The following is a 19,906-nucleotide window of genomic DNA, read 5'->3' on the forward strand; positions in this document are numbered from 1 at the left end:
AGCGTCTACGCACACCCAACATGCGCCAAAATGGAGTTACCGCCCGACTACCGTGTCTGAAATTTTTTTAAAATTTCGGGTGCGCCTAACGGACACGCGCCAAGTGGTATTTGACGCGCGTAGGTCATTGGCTGGCGATAAAGTCTCAGACCCAAAATGGATGCGCGGCAATTCTGATTTTGCCACACATCCATTTTCAGCAAAAGAAAAAAAATGAGGCCTTTTTTTTCCAAGCGTGCTAAAAAATGGAACGGTGCGTGCCCAGAACCCGTGCCTACACCACCGTAAACCATTTTTCAGCACACCTTTGTAAAAGGACCCCTTAGATTGTGAGCCCAACAGGGGCAATGTGAGTACCTGTATAGTTACATGTAAACTGCCTCAATTCGTGCTTCGAAAGAGGCGGTATATCAAATTGATAAACAAACAAACTTATATTTTCAACAGGTCCCTAAAAGCCAGTACTTTTGTTCTTTATTTTATCTAACTTGGTACTTTTAATGATAAAATTCCAAGCAAAACACTTGAGAAAACAAAAATTCTCCTCCACCTCTAACCAGAAATATATCAAGAATCCCAAATATTTTATAAAACACAATAAATTATGTACAAGTTTGCAAAGAAGGACAGAAGAATACCAAACCCTTCCACTGACAATGAAAAGTGTATTATTACCGCTAAATAAAGAAAAGAAATATGCAACCCGATAAACACAGCACAGTGAACAAAAAAACAGGACACCTCACCCACTGCCTACCTCCCATGCAAAAAAGAAAAAAAAAATCTACCAGAAGTTGGACAGGACAAAAGAAAAAATACTGCTTTGTTTATCAACTAACAAGACATTTACAAGCGCATTTGAAATGGAAAGAACAGCTACTGGCCAACCTCCTCTCTGTAAGCACGTAAAAGAATAGAAGATGTATGTAACTTGTCATAAAGTTCATAAGTGTTGCCATACTGAGACAAACCGAAGGTCCTTCAAGCTCAGCATCTTGTTTCCAACAGTGGCCAATCCAGGTCATAAATACCTGGCAAGATCCCGAAAAATTTCAATACATTTTATGCTGCTTATCCTACAAATACGCAGGGGATTTTCCCAAGTCCATTTTAATAATAGCTTATGGACTTTTCTTTTAGGAAGCTAGCCAAACCTTTTTTTTAAACCCCGCTAAGCTAACCACTTTTAGTACATCCTCTGGCAACGAATTCCAGAGTTTAGTTGAACGATGACTGAAGAAATATTTTCTCCGATTCGTTTAAAATGTACTACTTGTAGCTTCATTGCGTGCCCCCTAGTCCTAGTACTATTGGAAAAAGAGTAACAAGCGATTCGCATCTACCCGTTTCACGCCACTCGTTATTTTACAGACCTCTATCATATCTCCCCTCAGTCGTCTTTTCTCCAAGCTGAAGAGCCCCAGCTGCTTTAGCTTTTCCTCATAGGGAAGTCGTCCCATCCCCTTTATCATTTTCGTCGCCCTTCTCTGTACCTTTTCTAATTCCACTATATCTTTTTTAAGATGCGGTGACCAGAATTGAACACAATATTCAAGGTGCGGTCGCACCATGGACCGATACAAAGGTATTATAACATCCTCATTTTTGTTTTCTATTCCTTTCCTAATACCTAGCATTCTATTTGCTTTCTTAGTCGCAGTAGCACACTGATCGGAAGGTTTCAATGTATCAACGACGACACCTAGATCCCTTTCTTGGTCCGCAATTCCTAACATGGAACCTTGCACGACGTATCTATAATTCGGGTTCCTCTTTCCCCACATGCATCACTTTGCACTTGCTCACATTAAACGTCATCTGCCATTTAGATGCCCAGTCTCGTAAGGTGCGCTTGTAATTTTTCACAATCTTCCCGCGATTTAACAACTGAATAACTTTGTGTCATCAGCAAATTTAATTACCTCACTAGTTACTCCCATCTCTAGATCATTATAAATATGTTAAAAAGCAGCAGTCCGAGCACAGACTCTTGGGGAACCCCACTATCTACCCTTCTCCATTGAGAATACTGACCATTTAACCCTACTCTCTGTTTTCCATCTTTTAACCAGTTTTTAATCCTACCTTCTATCCCATGACTCTCCAAGATATTACCTCCTATCCCATGACTCTGCAATTTCCTCTGGAGTCTTTCATGAGGTACTTTTTTTCAAACGAAAAAGAAGTCCAAATCTCCCATGAAAACAGAACAAAACACAAAAAAGGCGGAAGATAAACCAAAACGCCTTTTGAAAATCCAGATAAACAATATCAACCAGCTCACCTTTATCCACATGTCTGTTCACCCCTTCAAAGAAATCTTGGAGAGGCAAGATTTCCCTTTATTAAATCCATGTTGGCTTTGTCTCATTAATCCATGCTTTTGAATATGCTCTGTAATTTTGTTCATTATAATAGCCTCTACTATTTTGCCCGACACCGACATCAGGCTCATTGGTCTATAATTTCCCGGATCACCTCTGGAACCTTTTTTAAAAATCGGCATTACATTGGCCACCCTCCAATCTTCCAGTACCATGCTTGATTTTAAAAATAAATTACATATTACTAACAATAGTTCCGCAAGTTCATTTTTCAATTCTATCAGTACTCTGGGATGAATACCATCCGGTCCAGGAGATTTGCTACTCTTCAATTTGTCAAATTGTGCCATTACATCCTCCAGGTTTATAGAGATTTAATTCGGTTTCTCTGACTCGTCAGCACTGAATACCATTTCTGGCAGCGGTATCTCTCCCAAATCTTCCTTGGTGAAGACCGAAGCAAAGAATTCATTTAGTCTCTCCACTATGGCTTTTTTTCTTCCGAGTGCCCCTTTTACCCCTCGGTCATCTAGCAGTCTGATTCTTTTGCTAGCTTCTTGCTTTTAGTAAACATTTTTTTTAGGTATATTATGTGTTTTTGCCTCCAACGCAATCTTTTTTTCAAAGTCCCTCTTTGCTTTCCTTATCAGCGCTTCGCATTTGACTTATCATTCCTTATGCTGTTTCTTATTATTTTTAGTCGGATCCTTTTTCCATTTTCTGAAAGATTTTCTTTTAGCTCTAATAGCTTCCTTCGCCTAACTTTTTAACCATGCCCTCCAAAGAGTGCAAAGCTTCTTGAATCAGTGATTTTGTGTACCGTCCATATTTTCAAATGCTAAAACAGCACAATTCCAAATACGGACGGTACACACAAGCACTGATTCAAGAAGCTTTGCACTCTTTGGAGGGAAGTTATGCTGCTTATTGAATTTAAGAGACAAGCGAGGAAGGAAGAAAGTCAACTACTACTACTTGACATTTCTAAAGCGCTACTAGGGTTACGCAGCACTGTACAATTTAACATAGAAGGACAGTCCCTGCTCAAAGGAGCTTACAATCTAAAGGACAAGTGAACAGTCAGTCCGATAGGGGCAGTCAAATAGGGGCAGTCTAGATTTCCTGAAAGGTATAAAGGTTAGGTGTCGAAAGCAACATCACTATAAAGAAAGTGACTGCATTTAAATAAGCACAGAGTGAAAAGCAACGAAGGAAGTCAATTACAGAGAAAGTGACTGTGTATTTAGCCACAGAGTGTAATTTGTAGTAACAGTATAACCATATACAAAGTGAGAACGTTGTCTGTCATCATGTGAAACAACAGCATGTAATATTGAAGATGAAAGTGGAAAGCAAAATGTTTAGGGTATCAGAATGGGATGTGGGTTGTGAAAGTGATGAGCGAGAGGATTTTTAAATAGGATTCAAAAGAGTTCTAGAAAGAATGTGGATGATTTTATAGGTTAACGAATAAAATGATATGTGTAATAACTAATTGGTAGCTACTTGGAGTTTATTATAAAGAATTATTGTAACTAGATTGGAATTTAGATACGGATTATAATTAATAAATATGCATGAGACAGATTTGAAAACACAATCAGCTGACAGGCATGCAGATCTGCCTTATGCATATTCATTAGGGATATCCTGAAAACCCAGCTGCCTTGTGGTCCCCCCAGGACAGGTTTGAGATCCACTGTTTTAGACAAGTTCCTGGAGGAAAAATCTATTCACTTTTATTACCCATGTAGACTTGAGTCAGTCATTGCTTATCCCTAAGAGTGAACAGCAAGACATGGGATCCTGCAGGGGATTTGACTTGCCTTGGCCACTGTGGTCTGACCCAGTTTGTCACATCTATTCTTACAATGACAAATAATTGTTGTCACTATTTGGCCTTATACCAAGATGAATCACAATGTAACATCCACAAATTGATTCACAATAAAACGTTCAATACACACCACCTAAGGACTGGGTTGAGAACCCTTGTATTAGATTAAAAATAAGAGAAATCATAAACCTAATTATTTGAGAAAGCTCTTCAATGTGCAATCACTCCAGCATTTGCAGTTAAGTCAAGAGTGCTCATAGAAAGTTATTATTAGTATCAAAACTATTTCTCTCCAACCTATCACAATGGCTCCAGGCAAGTTACAATGTAACAGAGAAATGCTACATCCTCTCCTTTACTCATTGTGGCGTGCAGGGGAAATTATACACCAGTGGTCGTCAATAAATTCTTAATCTGGGGCCACATGAATTCTAATGAGCTCAAGGAGAGCCACCAAATATCCTCCCCACCAGCCCATCTTCTGGGGGGGGGGGGGGGGGGGGGAGGGGGGAGGTATCCTGAAGGTTGTGAGCATTTCCAAATGCATTCTCTTTTGTCTGTTGAGAAATGCCCTGAAATCCAAGACTGGGTAGAGAGAAAGCAGAAGAAAAAAAAAAAAAAACACCCCCAGAAAGATGATGGGGGCCACCTCAGAGGTAACTGAGGGCCGCCACTGGCCCCTGGGCTTTGCACTGACCAACACTGTAAAACAACTCTCTTTTGGCATCAGAAAAATTTCTGTTGATGACGTGTAAAACATTGCTGAGGCGGATAATTTAGGAAAAACAATTTACGACTCTCCGGTTCTTCTTCCTAGACACCCTTTCTGTCTTCTACGTGTAAAACCAGAAGAGCTAATCGTCTTGTCTGTCTGCAGGGCCGCCGAGAGGGGGGGGGGGGACGGGGGGACAAAAGTCCCCGGGCCCGGGCCTCCGGAGGGGGCCCGGCGACATCGCAGTCCAACCCGCCCTCCCTCAGTCGCTCCCAGCACTAAACTTAAACGCCTCCTTTCAGCACGTTCGCAGCAAGCAGCAGCAGGGCAGGCCACTCCTTCCTTCCGTGTCCCGCCCTCGCCTGACGTAACGTCCGCGAGGGCGGGGCACGGAAGGAAGGAGAGGTCTGCCCTGCTGCCGCTTGCTGCAAACGTGCTGAAAGGAGGCGTTTAAGGTTAGTGCAGGGCCCGGCCCGGTAGCGGGTGGAGGGGGGGCCGGCGACCTCGGGTGGGGGGGCCTGGCAGCGACGACGACCTCGGGTGGTGAGGGGGGTCCGGGGGCGGCCTTGTCCCGGGCCCGGCTCTGGCTCTCAGCGGCCCTGTCTGTCTGATGGGTGGGGGGGGAGGGAGAGGATGGTCTGATGTGCAGCAGAACTAAATTTTTTATTTTCTCTCTTTCCGTTTTTAAATTATTATAGTTCTTTTCTTCTCTCTATTGATATTTGAAATTGTAAACCGCTCTGATGGTTTCTCCCTTGAGCAGTAAATTAAGTGAGTAATACGGAACCTAAAAGCGACCTATGAACTGACCAACTTCCGCAAACAACTGAAGACCCATCTCTTCGACAAGATATACCACAAAGACCAAAACTTGTGAAATCCCCACACATATCTAGCAATGTTAAGAATGCCTAATGTCATGTTACTATCTTGTTTTCCATTACCATGCTACCCAAACTACTTCCGTAACACTAAATGTCAATTCTCCTCTCATTTCCACTATCCATGATGTATTGTAAGCCACATTGAGCCTGCAAAGAGGTGGGATAATGTGGGATACAAATGCATTAAATAATCTATATATATAAAACTCACCCTCAACGTTCTATTGGCTTCTGACATCACTGAAGCCAAGGTTCGTATGTTCGAAGCTCTGAAGCCTCGAAAATCACAGTGTCTGGGCCCCGCCCTCGCGTCAAACGTTATGATGTTGAGGGCGGAGGCGGAGCAATTCACCACCCTCGCGTCAAACGTTATGACGTTGAGGGCGGAGGCGGAGCAATTCGCCAACATCGACGACGGGTGGGGGGGGCCACAGGAAAGCCTTGCTAGCGCCCATTTCATTGGCTCCAGAAACGGGCTTTTTTTTTTACTAGTAATAATAATAAACTTGAAACTTAAATAAAACTTTTGCTACCTGGAAAGCAGACACCTATCCTTTGAGGGACTGAGTTTTACGAGCGCTGGTCTGCAAAAAAAAAAAAAAAAAAACGGCCTTGGCCAATTCTGAAATGCAACGTGAAACTACAGCTTCCAATTTCGCAGGTCAGGCGCATTTCCTTCGGGAAGGTGCCTTTGGTGGTTAAGTGAACTTTTTTTCCAACCGCAGACTGCACAACCTTTTCACTGCTGTCCTCAAGAGTAGCTGGAGAATGAATTCCCCCAAAAAACAACTTGCCTGCACCTCCCCACAATAGGCAAATGCCATTTCTGACAAAAATCCTGAACCTCTGACACCGTTATCAGCAGTCGGGGCTGCACGGTACTGAGAACCAGGGCTCTTATAACGGGTGAGCCCGGTGGGCATCAGGAAATCACTAAAAGCCAACCTCTTCGAAAAGGCCTACCCCAAGGACCCCACGTAACCCTCTTCACCTACCAACACAGCATGACTATGATCGAACAGGACAACACGCAATCTTCATCCATTCCGACCCTCCAATTATACCTCATACGATCACTATACAACTTTGTATTTGTTATCCACCGACTGGGCAAACGCCTTTGACGGTACTAAGTAAGCCACATTGAGCCTGCAAATAGGTGGGAAAATATGGGGTACAAATGCAATAAATAAATAAATTCCATACCTCTGCTCAGATGACTGTTCCACTGGAAAGAATGAATCTCTGAAACACATTATACAGTGCACTGATGCAGGCATTACTGTACATGGAAGGTAAATTCCTCACTTCCCCCCATCAGCCATCACATAAGAGGGGAGACTCCACCCCACCCCATGTCTCTGCTCTCGAAACAGTCCTGCTGGGGCTGGTTCAACCCTTTGGGCTTAAGGTGATTTCATCAACATGTTGGCAGAACTCAGCATGGACAATAATTACTACTACTACTTAACATTTCTAGAGCGCTACTAGGGTTACGCAGCGCTGTACAAATTAACAAATAAGGACAGTCCCTTCTCAGAAGAGCTTACAATCTAAAGGACGAAATGTCAAGTTGGGGTAGTTTAGATTTCCTGAGAGGAGGTGTAGTGATTAGGTGCCAAAGGCGACATTTGAGCAATGATTTGAAGATGGGTAGGGAGGGGGCCCGGCGTATGGGCTCAGGGAGTTTGTTCCAAGCATGGGGTGAAGCGAGGTAGAAAGGGCAAAGCCCAGAGTTGGCGGTGGTGGAGAAGGGTACTGAAAGGAGGGATTTGTCAAGAGAGCGGAGGTTACGGGTGGGGACATAAGGGGAGATGAGAGTAGAGAGATAAGGAAGGGCTGCAGATCGAGTGCATTTGTAGGTGAGTAGGAGAAGCTTGAACTGTATGCGGTATCTGATCGGAAGCCAGTGAAGTGACTTGAGGAGAGGGGTGATATGAGTATATCGGTTGAGGCGGAAGATAAGACGTGCGGCCGAGTTCTGGATGGACTGAAGGGGGGATAGATGGCTAAGTGGGAGGCCGGTGAGGAGTAGGTTGCAGTAGTCAAGGCGAGAGGTAATGAGAGAGTGGATGAGAGTTCGAGTGGTGTGCTCAGAGAGGAGGGGGCGAATTTTGCTAATGTTATAGAGGAAGAAGCGACAGGTCTTGGCTATCTGCTGGATATGCGCAGAAAAGGAGAGGGAGGAGTCAAAGATGACACCAAGGTTGCGGGCAGATGAGACAGGGACGATGAGGGTGTTATCAATTGAGATAGAGAGTGAAGGGAGAGGAGAAGTGGGTTTGGGTGGGAACACAATAAGTTCCGTCTTGGCCATTCCATTCCATTTCCAGCTCTCTCACATCCCACTTAATCCAACTGGCATCAACGCAGGTTTACACTAAGAACCAGATACCAACAACAGACCCACATATTCAGAAATATGTTTCAAAACAGTAAAAGTTTTCAAAGACCGTCTAAACTGATAATACAAATAAACGCTCTGAATTCGAACAGGAATACTGCTCCATAATTTAGCTAACAAACAGCTATCGTGGAAAGGTTTAAAGCGAATCCGATTAACGGGTGGAAAGCCCAAATTTAACAAATAATTGGATCGGGTTGACGAACGGTTGAAAAGGTTAACAAAGGTAGACGATCCAAAGGGCAGTATCCATGAAAGACCTTGTATTCGAAAGGCCATCTTAAAAATCAATTCTGGCCCTTACAGGCAACCCGCGTAGATCCCTCGACAATGAAGTAACACGATCATACTTCTTCCGACAAAAAATAAAAATTCAGCCTAGCTGCACAGTTCTATAACAGCTGCAGCTGAGCCTGAAGAGTCTGGTGAAGACCAGCATATAATGAACTACAATAATCTATCTGGGGCAAAATAATCGCCTGTACCAAAATTCTAAATTGATCTGGGAAGAAAAAAAAAAAAAAAAAGATGCTTTCATTGCCCTGAGATATCACAATTTACAAAATATCCTGCTACACAAGCTTTTGACTTGATTCTCCATTGTCAGTTGCAAGTGTAAGATAAGAGTGGAGGAGTGGCCTAGTGGTTAGAGCACCGGTCTTGCAATCCAGAGGTGGCAGGTTCAAATCCCACTGCTGCTCCTTGTGATCTTGGGCAAGTCACTTAACCCTCCATTGCCTCAGGTACAAACTTAGATTGTGAGCCCTGCTGGGACAGAGAAATATCCAGAGTACCTGAACGTAACTCACCTTGAGCTACTACTGAAAAAGGTATGAGCAAAATCCAAAACCAAGAACTGTAACATTTGCAAGACAAGTACAAACATACAACAATTTAGTTTTTGCAGCATTAAGTTTCAGCAAATTCTGTGAAGCCCAGTTATGTGGTTTTTTTTTTTCTATACAATTTGTAAATTAAGTGTTCCATGGCAACACCTTCAGAGTCTAGCGGGACTAAATAAAAATTCATCTGCATATGAACAGACATAAAACAATGATGATGTTAATGTAGTCCCCAAAGAGCTGATACAGATGTTCCACAATATAGGTGTCAACAGAGAGCCCTATATAGCACAGAGAAGTTTCCAAGTTTATTTAAGCTCGATATACTGCCCTGGGAAATAACATCCGAGTGGTTTACAATGTAATAAAATTTAAAAGGGAAAGAACCACAACTCACGACAGGAAAGAGATAGAGAAAGAAGGAGAGGAGGGAACACAATTGCAAGGGAGGGGAAATTGAAGTAATTAAATAGACTTGTGTGGACTTGTGATCCTAGAGGACACGAAGGGGAGACCTAGAACAAGGAGAACGGAATGGTGTCGAAGCAGATTTAGATGGAAAAGGCATCTTTAAACAGGACCGTTTTTAGGGAAACTTTAAAGGATGCTCCAGAAGGCTCTAACCGAAGAGAGGAAGTTCCAGAAGCTCTAAAGATCCTAGAACAGATGATAATCAGTCTGATCGAAAGGAAGGGTTAAGAGACTTTGTTGGGAGGACTGAAGACAGCAAGAGTCAAAAGATGAGAGAGGTACAGTGGTTGGTCGGAAATATGAATCTCATAGGTAAGAATCAGAATCCTATATGTGATGCGGTAGGCGAATGGGGCCAGTGCTCCTGGCGTAGGAGAGGGGTGACATGAAAATAGCTGGAAGTACATAAGTGTTGCCATACTGGGACAGACCAAAGGTCCATCAAGCCCAGCATCCTGGTTCCAACAGTGGCCAATCCAGGTCACAAGTACCTGACAGAAACCCAAAAAGCAGCAGCATTCAAAGCAGAACCCCAAAGAGTACCAAGATTCTAGAATTCTAAAGAATAACAAGATTCCATGAAGAATTTCAAAGTGTAGCAACATTCCATGTAGAACCCCAAAGAGTAACAAGATTCCATTCAGAATCCCAAGTACATAAGTGTTGCCATACTGGGACAGACCGAAGGTCCATCAAGCCCAGCATCCTGTTTCCAACAGTGGCCAATCCAGGTCATAAATACCTGGCAAGATCCCAAAACAGTACAATACATTTTATGCTGCTTATTGTAGACCCCCACTATGATGTCATTTAATGCGTACTTGAAAGAACAAGCCCTGAAAATGTCACAGTGTTTTCCCCACAAAAAAAAAAAAAAAATACTAGAGCCTTTGTCAAATTAAGGTAAATGTAAAAAATTTAACGTTTATTAAAAAAACAAATTATTCTAAACATCCCATTTTTTCAGGTAAGTAGTTTATAAACTAGTCTTTTAATCTTTTTCTAGATTCAGTTGTGTGAATTACTAAACTTTTTCAGACCCTTAAACAGCTATACCTCAACGAGGGTCTTCAATCAACTAAGCTTAAACAACCTTTGCCTTTCTGTCTGGAAGGTGCTATTACAGCTTCTCACGTGAATAATGCTCTGTCCGGGCCTAATGTCCATTTAAAACACCACCAAAAGTTGTCACTCGTATCCAAAAATGAACCGAGTGTGCACTCGGAAAAAAAAAAAATATTCAAAACAACTTCACCAGCTTGTGCGCTTTCTTGCGGTGGGTACCTTAAGTTTTCAGCGGCTGATCCGGTCTCCGGTTCCCCTCACTGGAATCTCTTTTTGAAGATGCTCTCAGACCTACTAACCTTCTTAAAGAAATCAAAGAAGGAAGACCCTGACTCCCTGTGTGTGTAACTGATTCAGTATCTTCTTTGCAGTGCCGCCGAGAGGGGGGGGGGGAGACAGGGGGGACAAAAGTCCTGGGGCCCGGGCCTCCAGGGGGGCCCGGCACCACTGCCGCCTGGCCCACCCTCTGTCGCCGCCTGGCCCACCCTCCATCACTCCCAGATCTAACCTTAAGCCTCCTTTCACTTCGCAGCAAGCAGCAGCAGGTCAGGCCACTCCTTCCTTCCATGTCCCGCCCTCGCCTGACGTAACATCCGCGAGGGTGGGGCACGGAAGGTAGGAGGAGAGGTCTGCCCTGCCGCTGCTTGCTACGAAGCGAAAGGAGGCGTAAGGTTAGTTCCGAGGGCCCGGTCCGATAGTGGGTGGAGGGGGGCCCGGCGACCTCGGGTGGGCGGCGACCTCAGGTAGGCGGGGCCCGGGGGCGGCCTTGTACCGGGCCCGGCTCCGGCTCTCAGTGGCCCTGCTTCTTTGGCAGAAACGCCGTGTATACTAACTATTTAAGAAAACAAAATAGAATTATGAGTCCCTGTACTAATGTCCCAATAACCCCATAAGGTCATAATATACCCTAAACAAGTCACTCCCTGTCATGTTCAACACAATAATGCATCCCACAAACCTTTACTAATTAAGAATCCATAAATTCCACTACTTGTCAGGTCCCAGATTTTATCAGGCGCTAAGCAGTTTCCAGTACTCCCCACAAGCTACCTCTTTAATTCCAATGCAGCAATGAACCCTCTCTATGCTGCTTCTAGCACTGCTCTCTATGCCCCAACGGGATATAAACAGGACAGAGTCAGTCCAGATGGCGGCTACTAATATGGTCAGTGGTCTTCATCATAAAGCGAATGGGGACAGACTTAAAGATCTCAATATGTATACTTTGGAAGGAGATATGTCAGAGACCATCATGGCATAAATGCACAGAAAGAATGTCTCTTTGAACTGAAAGGAAGCTCTGGAATAAGGGTGCATAGGACGAACGCAGAAGGGGGACAGACTCAGAAGTAACCCGAGGAAATACTCCTTCCTGGAAAGGGATGTGAATTCGTGGAATGGCCTCCCAGTGGAAGTGGTGGAGACGAAAGCAGTATCTGAACTCAAGACAGCTTGGTACAAGTACGTAGGATCTGTTAGGGAGCGGCAGGGGTAGTAGATGGCCTAGATGGGCAGAAAGGATCAGACCATATGGTCTGGATGTGCTGCCTTCAAATCAGGAGGACAACAGCGACAGAGCAGCACCTTGAACTGCTGGGTATCGAGGACTAATTCAAGAACATGGCGCCAATATTTCGAAGCCTAACCAGTCACCGACCCTGTACAAGTGCTCGTGCCTGAATTACTGCAACATGCAAGTAAATGATAGTATAATGTCATTTATGCGCATAACTGCATCCCCCCGCCCAAAAAGATGAACAAGTCGGGCTCCAGCGAGCCTTGTGCTGGAACCTCATGGAAGTGCTCAGAATTCTATCTGTGTGATTAGCATGTAACAAAAAAACCCACAGCTCCTAAGTGCTGACATGACAACCAAATCACACCTTGCCCTGCTGTCCCTGGCTAACCGGATTTACAATTCAAGTTTTTTTTATTTTGAAAAAAAACAACAGACTTTTAATTTTAATTTTTTAATTTTTGTTACATTTGTACCCCGTACTTTCCCGCTCATGGCAGGCTCAATGCGGCTTACATGGGGCAATGGAGGGTTAAGTGACTTGCCCAGAGTCACAAGGAGTTGCCTGTGCCTGAAGTGGGAATTGAACTCAGTTCCTCAAGGATCAAAGTCCACCACCCTAACCACTAGGCCACTCCTCCACTGTTGCTACTATTTGAGATTCTACATGGAATGTTGCTATTCCACTAGAAGTCGGCCCTTGCAGATCACCAATGTGGCCGCGCAGGCTTCTGCTTCTGTGAGTCTGACGTCCTGCACGTACGTGCAGGACGTCAGACTCACAGAAACAGAAGCCTGCGCAGCCTTCTACATGGAATGTTGTTGCTAGTGGAATAGCAACATTCCATGTAGAATCTCCAATAGTATCTATTTTATTTTTGTTACATTTGTACCCCGTGCTTTCCCGCTCATGGCAGGCTCAATGTGGCTTACCTGGGGCAATGGAGGGTTAAGTGACTTGCCCAGAGTCACAAGGAGCTGCCTGTGCCTGAAGTGGGAATCAAACTCAGTTCCTCAGGAACAAAGTCCACCACCCTAACCACTAGGAAACTCCTCCACTGTTGCTACTATTTGAGATTCTACATGGAATGTTGCTATTCCACTAGAAGTCAGCCCTTGCAGATCACCAATGTGGCCGCGCAGGCTTCTGCTTCTGTGAGTCTGACATGCAGCCTTCTACATGGAATGTTGCTAGTGGAATAGCAACATTCCATGTAGAATCTCCAATAGTAGCAACATTCCATGTAGAATCTCCAATAGTAGCAACATTCCATGTAGAATCTCCAATAGTATCTATTTGATTTTTGTTACATTTGTACCCCGCGCTTTCCTACTCATGGCAGGCTCAATGTGGCTTACATGGCGCAATGGAAGGTTAAGTGACTTGCCCAGAGTCACAAGGAGCTGCCTGTGCCTGAAGTGGGAATCGGACACAGTTCCTCTGTTCCCCAGGACCAAAGTCCACCACCCTAACCACTAGGCCACTCCTCCACTACTTTACTTCAGCCGAGGCAAAAATGACTGTTGTACAGGACAGGAAGAACTGCCCTGCTGGATCATGAAATTAAAGATGCATCAGGAGTGCAGATACCCCGCCCACGAGCCAGCGGTCCAAGGCATGAAACCGACTTCTCACCGTACCCTTATAAGTATTAAAAAGCAACACAAGACAAACTCCCCGAGAGAGTCCCAGGGCTGTCAGATCTAATAAAGAAACACATTTATATCAGGATTACCATCTGCTGTTGTGCCAAACATCTCTCTCTAGTAAAAATCCTTCTAAATGAAAAGAAACTCAGAGATATCAATTTAACTTCAATTTTGTAGAAGCAGGGTATGGTTTTGAATAATGATGTTTTGTAGAAGCATTAATAGATCTCTGCTTCGGGGCTAGCACGACCTCCAGGTGCAGGAATGTGTGTTCACCTCGCACGCACACATCTTCTACCCTGTCTAATCACAGTAACCCATAGTCCGTCTGCAGTTATCCTGGCAGCTCTTATTGACTGGGGGGGCAGGGGGTGGGGGAAGAGAAGGCATCCTGCCAGTGAACAGCACAGACAACAGAGGCTTAGATCCACATGCAAACAGTCCTCTGACCAACACAACAGACCAAAAATTAAAAAAAAAGCAGACACAGCTTTATTAAAATCAGATGACCGATGTGGCCACGTTTCGCCTCCCAGAGGCTGGGTCAGGGGCTTAACTTTCCAATATCAGGATCCCTAAAGCCACATACACCTGCCTGCAGAAATCTACAGCAGCAAAGTCAATATTCCAGTGACAGCCGCAGCCGAAACACATGGACAGTCTCCTCCTCCCATGTCGAACCTAATCCCAGCTCTGCCATGAACTATGTGACATCAGCAAGTAATGTTAACGGTTATTTTATCAAGATGACACTAAATAAGCTGTCTGATCTGTGTATTAAAGTGAACAAGAAAATCCTATCTGGTGTCTTGTGATAAATTCCAGGTTATGTATTTTTCAACCAATCTTACACCTCTTAAGGGATATTAAAAATAACCCCTACACAAAAACATAATGCAACTTTTACAAATTCTTAAATACCCTGGGCCAAAGGAACTGGAAATTATTACCAGACACTATTAAGCAAATCTGTACCAGTGCTGTGTTTGGGGCAGGGGCGTAGCCAGACTTCGGCGGGAGGTGGGGGTCCAGAGCCCGAGGTGAGGGGGCACATTTTAGCCCCCCCCACCCGGCGCTGCCACACCCCGACATTACCGCCACCCTCCGCTGCCGCCAGCACCACCACCAACAACTTTGACCCCCCCCCCCCCCCCGACGACGACCCTCTCGACGCCCGCCTGCCATCGCCTACCTTTGCTGGCAGGGGACCCCAAACCCCCGCCAGCCGAGGTCCTCTTCTTCCTTCGTTCTGTTTCCGAGTCTGACGTTCTGCACGTTGTACGTGCAGGACGTCAGACTCAGAAACAAAACGAAGGAAGAAGACTTCGGCTGGCGGGGGTTGGGGTCCCCCGCCAGCAAAGGTAGCAGACGGCGATGGCGGGTTGGCTGCGGGAGGGGGGTTGAGAGGGTCGTCGGCAGGGGGGTCCAGGGCCAAATCTATGGGGGCCCAGGCCCCCGTGGCCCTATAGTAATTACGCCCCTGGTTTGGGGGATGAGTCTCTTCCTTGCGTCTGATGGGGCTGGAGCTCTACGTGCTCTTTTCTTTATTTGTAAACTGCTCTGCACCCCAGCATCCTGTTAGCTTTCACCATCAGCGTTTGGCCACCTTAAGATCATCAAAATACATCACACCCTACAATTTCATGTACAATACAATAATCAATATTCAATACATTGTTACAGCTGGTTATCATCATACAAACAAACAAGCTCAGCCAGCCAGCCCCCCGTTATTCGCCTAGTTATCCATCAAAGCATTCCAGCATGCTTGGTTCTGATGCTAATAAAGATAACTTAAAAAAAAAATACATCACACCCAAGTCCTGCCCCTCTTTTACGCACAAAAGTTCTTCACCCCCTAAACTGTCACATTCCCTCAGGGTCTTGCAGCCTGCAGCACCGTCCACAATAGAAAATGACACGGGGATGGGGACCCGGGGTAACAGCGGGCACGGGGACAAACTTTGTCCCTGTGTCACTTTCTACTTTAAAGCCTGTTAATGAACTGGACTGTTATTTATGTTCGAGAGATGCGGACAATATTTTGATTTTTTGGGGAAAAACAAGCAAGCATGCTGGCCAGAACTAGCAAAATTTGCATGGGGGGATCCTGTACATCCTGCTACCAGCACATCTTCTAAGAAGGACTGTGGAAGACAGGAGAGCTAGACTGAATCCTGAGATTGCTGATGACTTCTTATTCATCCACAGTGCAACAGACAGGACCAGCTGTGCCCCCTTGAAAAAGCGTTCCGCGAAACGGGTACCTGTCGGGGTCCCGTTGACTGATAACAGACTGAGACAATCCAGATAAGTCTGGCTGGGTTTTTTTTTTTTTTTTTTGATTGCTTCAACTTAATTGTCACCATAAGTTGCATTACACAGAAGAGAGCTTTGTCTTTTTTGAGTAAACTGCATAGAAAGCAATTTCTGCACACTGGGGGTGATTGCAATATGCACACCAAGCACTTTTTGGGGGGATAAAGAAACATTTAAAAATTAAAAACATTAAATTTGGTAGGAGGGGGATCAGTCAATGATTAAACAAGGACACCACTGGGCAAACCGTATACCCAATATAGGGTACACAAAGCCGATTGAAAGCCCCTGTTTCTTTCCCCTCAGATCAAATTTGAGTTTGTATTATAACAAATGGATGTGTATTTCTAGGATAAGCAGCATAAAATGTATTGTACAGTTTTGGGATCCTACAAGGTACTTGTAACCTGGATTGGCCACTGTTGGAAACTGGATACTGGACTTAATGGACCTTTAGTCTGTCCCAGTATGGCCACGCTTACGTTCTTATGTATGTTATGTTCTGTTATAAAGACAAAAAGAAAAGAAAAAAAAAAATCGCCCATTTTAGGGTTGCGGTAAAAATGGCCTTAGTGTGCAGGGTGCGCCATGGGCGTATCTGAGGTTCAACGGTAGGAGGGGCAGGGGCTAGAGTGAGGGGACACATTATAGCCCTCCCCCCGGCCACCGCCCCCCGCCGAGGTCCGCTTCCTCCGGTCCGGTGCCTTTAAAAATGTTACTTCAGCTGGCGGGGGACCCCCAACCCCCGCCAGCCCAGCCGAGGTCTTGTTTTAAGAAGTTTTTCCATCCTCGTGCTATTGAAAACTGCCTGCCTGCATCCCTTCCAGTTTCGGACTGACGTCGCAGCACGCTGTACGTACAGGACGTGAACGTGCTGCGACGTCAGACTCAGTCCAAAACTGGAAGGGATGCAGGCAGGTAGTTTTCAACAGCACGAGGAAGAAGAACTTAAAACAAGACCTCGGCTGGGCTGGCAGGGGTTGGGGGTCCCCCGCAGGCTGAAGTAACATTTTTAAAGGCACCGGACCGGAGGAAGCGGACCTCGGCGGGGGTAGGTGACGGCGGTAGGCGGGTTGACGGCCGTAGGGGGGTCCAGGGCAAAATCTGCGCGGGCCCAGGCCCCTGTGGCCCCACGCAGATACGCCCCTGGGGTGCGCTAAGCCCACATTTTTGCTGCAGCTTAGTAAAAGGACCCTCTAAATAAATAACAGGCCACCCAACTTATGTGACAGAAAAGGAAATCATCTCCCCTCGACCCCCTCCCCCAAAAAAGCTCCTGCACAAAGATACACAACCTTCCCATTTTAATTTTATATGCTTAAATAACCAGCTTATAACATTTGCCCACAAGTACAAGCTCCGCCCCCTGGAATACCTCTGCTCAAGTCAGAGAAACTTATGCGTCTACAAGATGGCTGCTCCACCCCCCAGACAATCTGAGAAACACATATTTCCATGCTGTCGTCTCCACAGAAATGTCTTCTAAAGTTACCCCCTTAAAGATCTGGAAGCAGGGGTATCTGGATTTATGATACTGGTTTTGGCACCATTCCCGCTCTGCTCACCACCCAACTCCGCCGGAACGTGCTTAGTCTAGGAGAGGCGGGAGGTTCTGTGTTAAAATATTCAGCATTTTGAAAGCTGCCAGAAGCAGAAGGATCTCTTGCCAGGCTCCGACAATCAGAGAACCAGCAGATGGTATTAATTCAGAGAGGGAAATGCAAAAGGCTTTTACAAAACTGTTAATGTTAATTAGTCCTCTGGAATCCAGCTTTTCTTCTTTTAATAAAGATTTTCGTTTTGCTCCTTCTCATCTGGTTTAGAAATGGGTTCCAGAGGAGAGGAACCCATGAGCTCAAGGGTGGGCAACCTCGGACCTCGAGGGCCACAACCCAGTCGGGTGGAGGGGGGGGGGGGGGGTTCTCGGGATTCCCCTAATGAATATGCATGAGATCTACTTGCATACCATGGAGGCAGTGCATGTAAATAGATCTCATGCGTATTCACTGGGGAAATCTTGAAAACCCAAACTGGGTTGTGGCCCTCGAGGACCGAGGTTGTTCACCCCTGCGGAAGTGGCTTTGGAAGTGCTGACACACTTTGACACGCTGCCCACTGCTAGAAATGCGGGACTCGACCCTTGTTCCCTGAGAGCCTGTCCACACCCCATTAACGTGACTGAATAAGACCACTCCACTGATCTCTGTAATAGCCCTTCCATGGTTTCTAGTGCCCCAGACCACAACTCCTGCAAGGTTGGGCATTCCATGAAAGAGTGTAAGAAAGTGCCCGCCGCCCCTCCACACTTATCACAGGTGTCATTGTCCCACATCCCCAAGGTTTTCCCCTTAACCTTAGTGATACGTATCCTGTATAGAACTTTGTATTGTATATCCTGCAATGACGCATTCGGAGTGAGCCTTCGCAGGTCTCGGAATATTGCACTCAATCTCTCCACCGATACCTCTTCTGCAATATCTTTACTCCGTGCTAACGTGGTTAAGTGGGGTGTCCTCAATTGCTCCCTAATCAATTGACACCAGCTGGTCAACCTGTTATGGGGCGGGGTCAACTGCATAAAAGTATGGTCAAGCTGTGTAAATCGCACTATTGATTCAGTGACAAGCAGTAGAGGGGGGGTGGGTGGGGGGGAAAGGGGGGTGGGTAGAAGGTAGAGGGAGGGACAGCACTGAAAGAATAAAACCATGGAGATCGGTAGATTGTTGTTGAAAGCTGTTAGATTATGTTGTGTTTTTGCATTGTCATTGCCTTTGATGACTGTACCTGTATCCATGGAACAATAAAAAATATATAAAAAAAAAAAAACGAAATGCGGGACTCGTTCTGTTCTCTGAAAGCTACATCGTGCATCGTCCTTGGCACAACAACCACTGGATAAACAGACAACTAGAGACAGGCCTAGACGATATTCCTTCGCATTTAATTCTACAAATTCCAGTACGGGATGATGTCTTCAGTAACACACAAAGTAAATTACTGTCCCACCTGCCCCGCCCCCCACAAGGTGCATAGTACTTACCCCTGCAGCAAAACCAAGACTCCCATCCAGGATCCACCTCTGTAAATCAAAGCAAAGAGATTAGGCTCACGTCACATGCAGCGTCCACAATGGGGTACAACACAGAGAGGGGAAGAGTCCACAAACTACCAAACACTATAAAAATAACACATAACTTAACAAACTTCAGGAAATTACTGAAAACACACGGGCTAGTATAGGAAAGGGGGGGGGGGGGGTTGAAAGCCCCCCCCCCCCCCCCCCGCCGCTGAGTTCGCCACTGCCGCTCCCCCTCCGAGTTCACCCCCCCCTGGAGCCGTCGCCACCCACCTTCCACCCGGTCGAGCCCTCGCTCCGCTATTGAAACAGCGAGGGCACGCAGCACACAGCTCTGCTGCTGAGCTGCCGTGGCCTTCCTTCTTCTTCTCTGCCTGTGTCCCGCCCTCGTGTGACATAACGTCGTCAAGGCCGGGACACAGGCAGAGAAGAAGGAAGGCCGACGGCAGCTCAGCAGCAGAGCTGTGTGCTGCGTGCCCTCGCTGTTTCAATAGCGGAGCGAGGGCCTGACCGGGTGGAAGGTGGGTGACGGCGGCGACTCCGGGTGGGGGGAGCGTTAGCGATGGCGGTGTCCCTCGCAAATGCGCAGTAGAGACCCTCTCTGTTCCGCCCCCGTCATCACGTATTGACCCGGGGGCGGGGCAGAGAGGGTCTCTACTGCGCATTTGCAAGTGAGTACGACACTCGCCATTTATATATATTGATTGACGCGGGGGCGGGGCAGAGGGTCTCTACTGCGCATTTGCGAGTGAGTACGACACTCGCCATTTATATATAATGATTCCACAGACGTATCTTCCTTAATT

At 45.9% G+C, this 19,906-nt stretch overlaps 1 protein-coding gene across 1 annotated transcript in view; it reads right to left on the reverse strand.

Moving 5' to 3' along the window:
• The window catches only part of LOC115472577 (zinc transporter ZIP11-like), a 179,807-nt gene that overhangs the window by 145,799 nt on the left and 14,102 nt on the right, over positions 1-19,906 (reverse strand). The window contains exon 3 of the mRNA XM_030206871.1: positions 19,065-19,103. Within this exon, the coding sequence (XP_030062731.1) occupies positions 19,065-19,103 (39 nt within the window). The remainder of the gene's footprint in view (positions 1-19,064; positions 19,104-19,906) is intronic.

The sequence above is a fragment of the Microcaecilia unicolor genome, chromosome 6 (assembly GCF_901765095.1).
Source record: "Microcaecilia unicolor chromosome 6, aMicUni1.1, whole genome shotgun sequence".
In the NCBI taxonomy this organism is placed as follows: domain Eukaryota; kingdom Metazoa; phylum Chordata; class Amphibia; order Gymnophiona; family Siphonopidae; genus Microcaecilia; species Microcaecilia unicolor.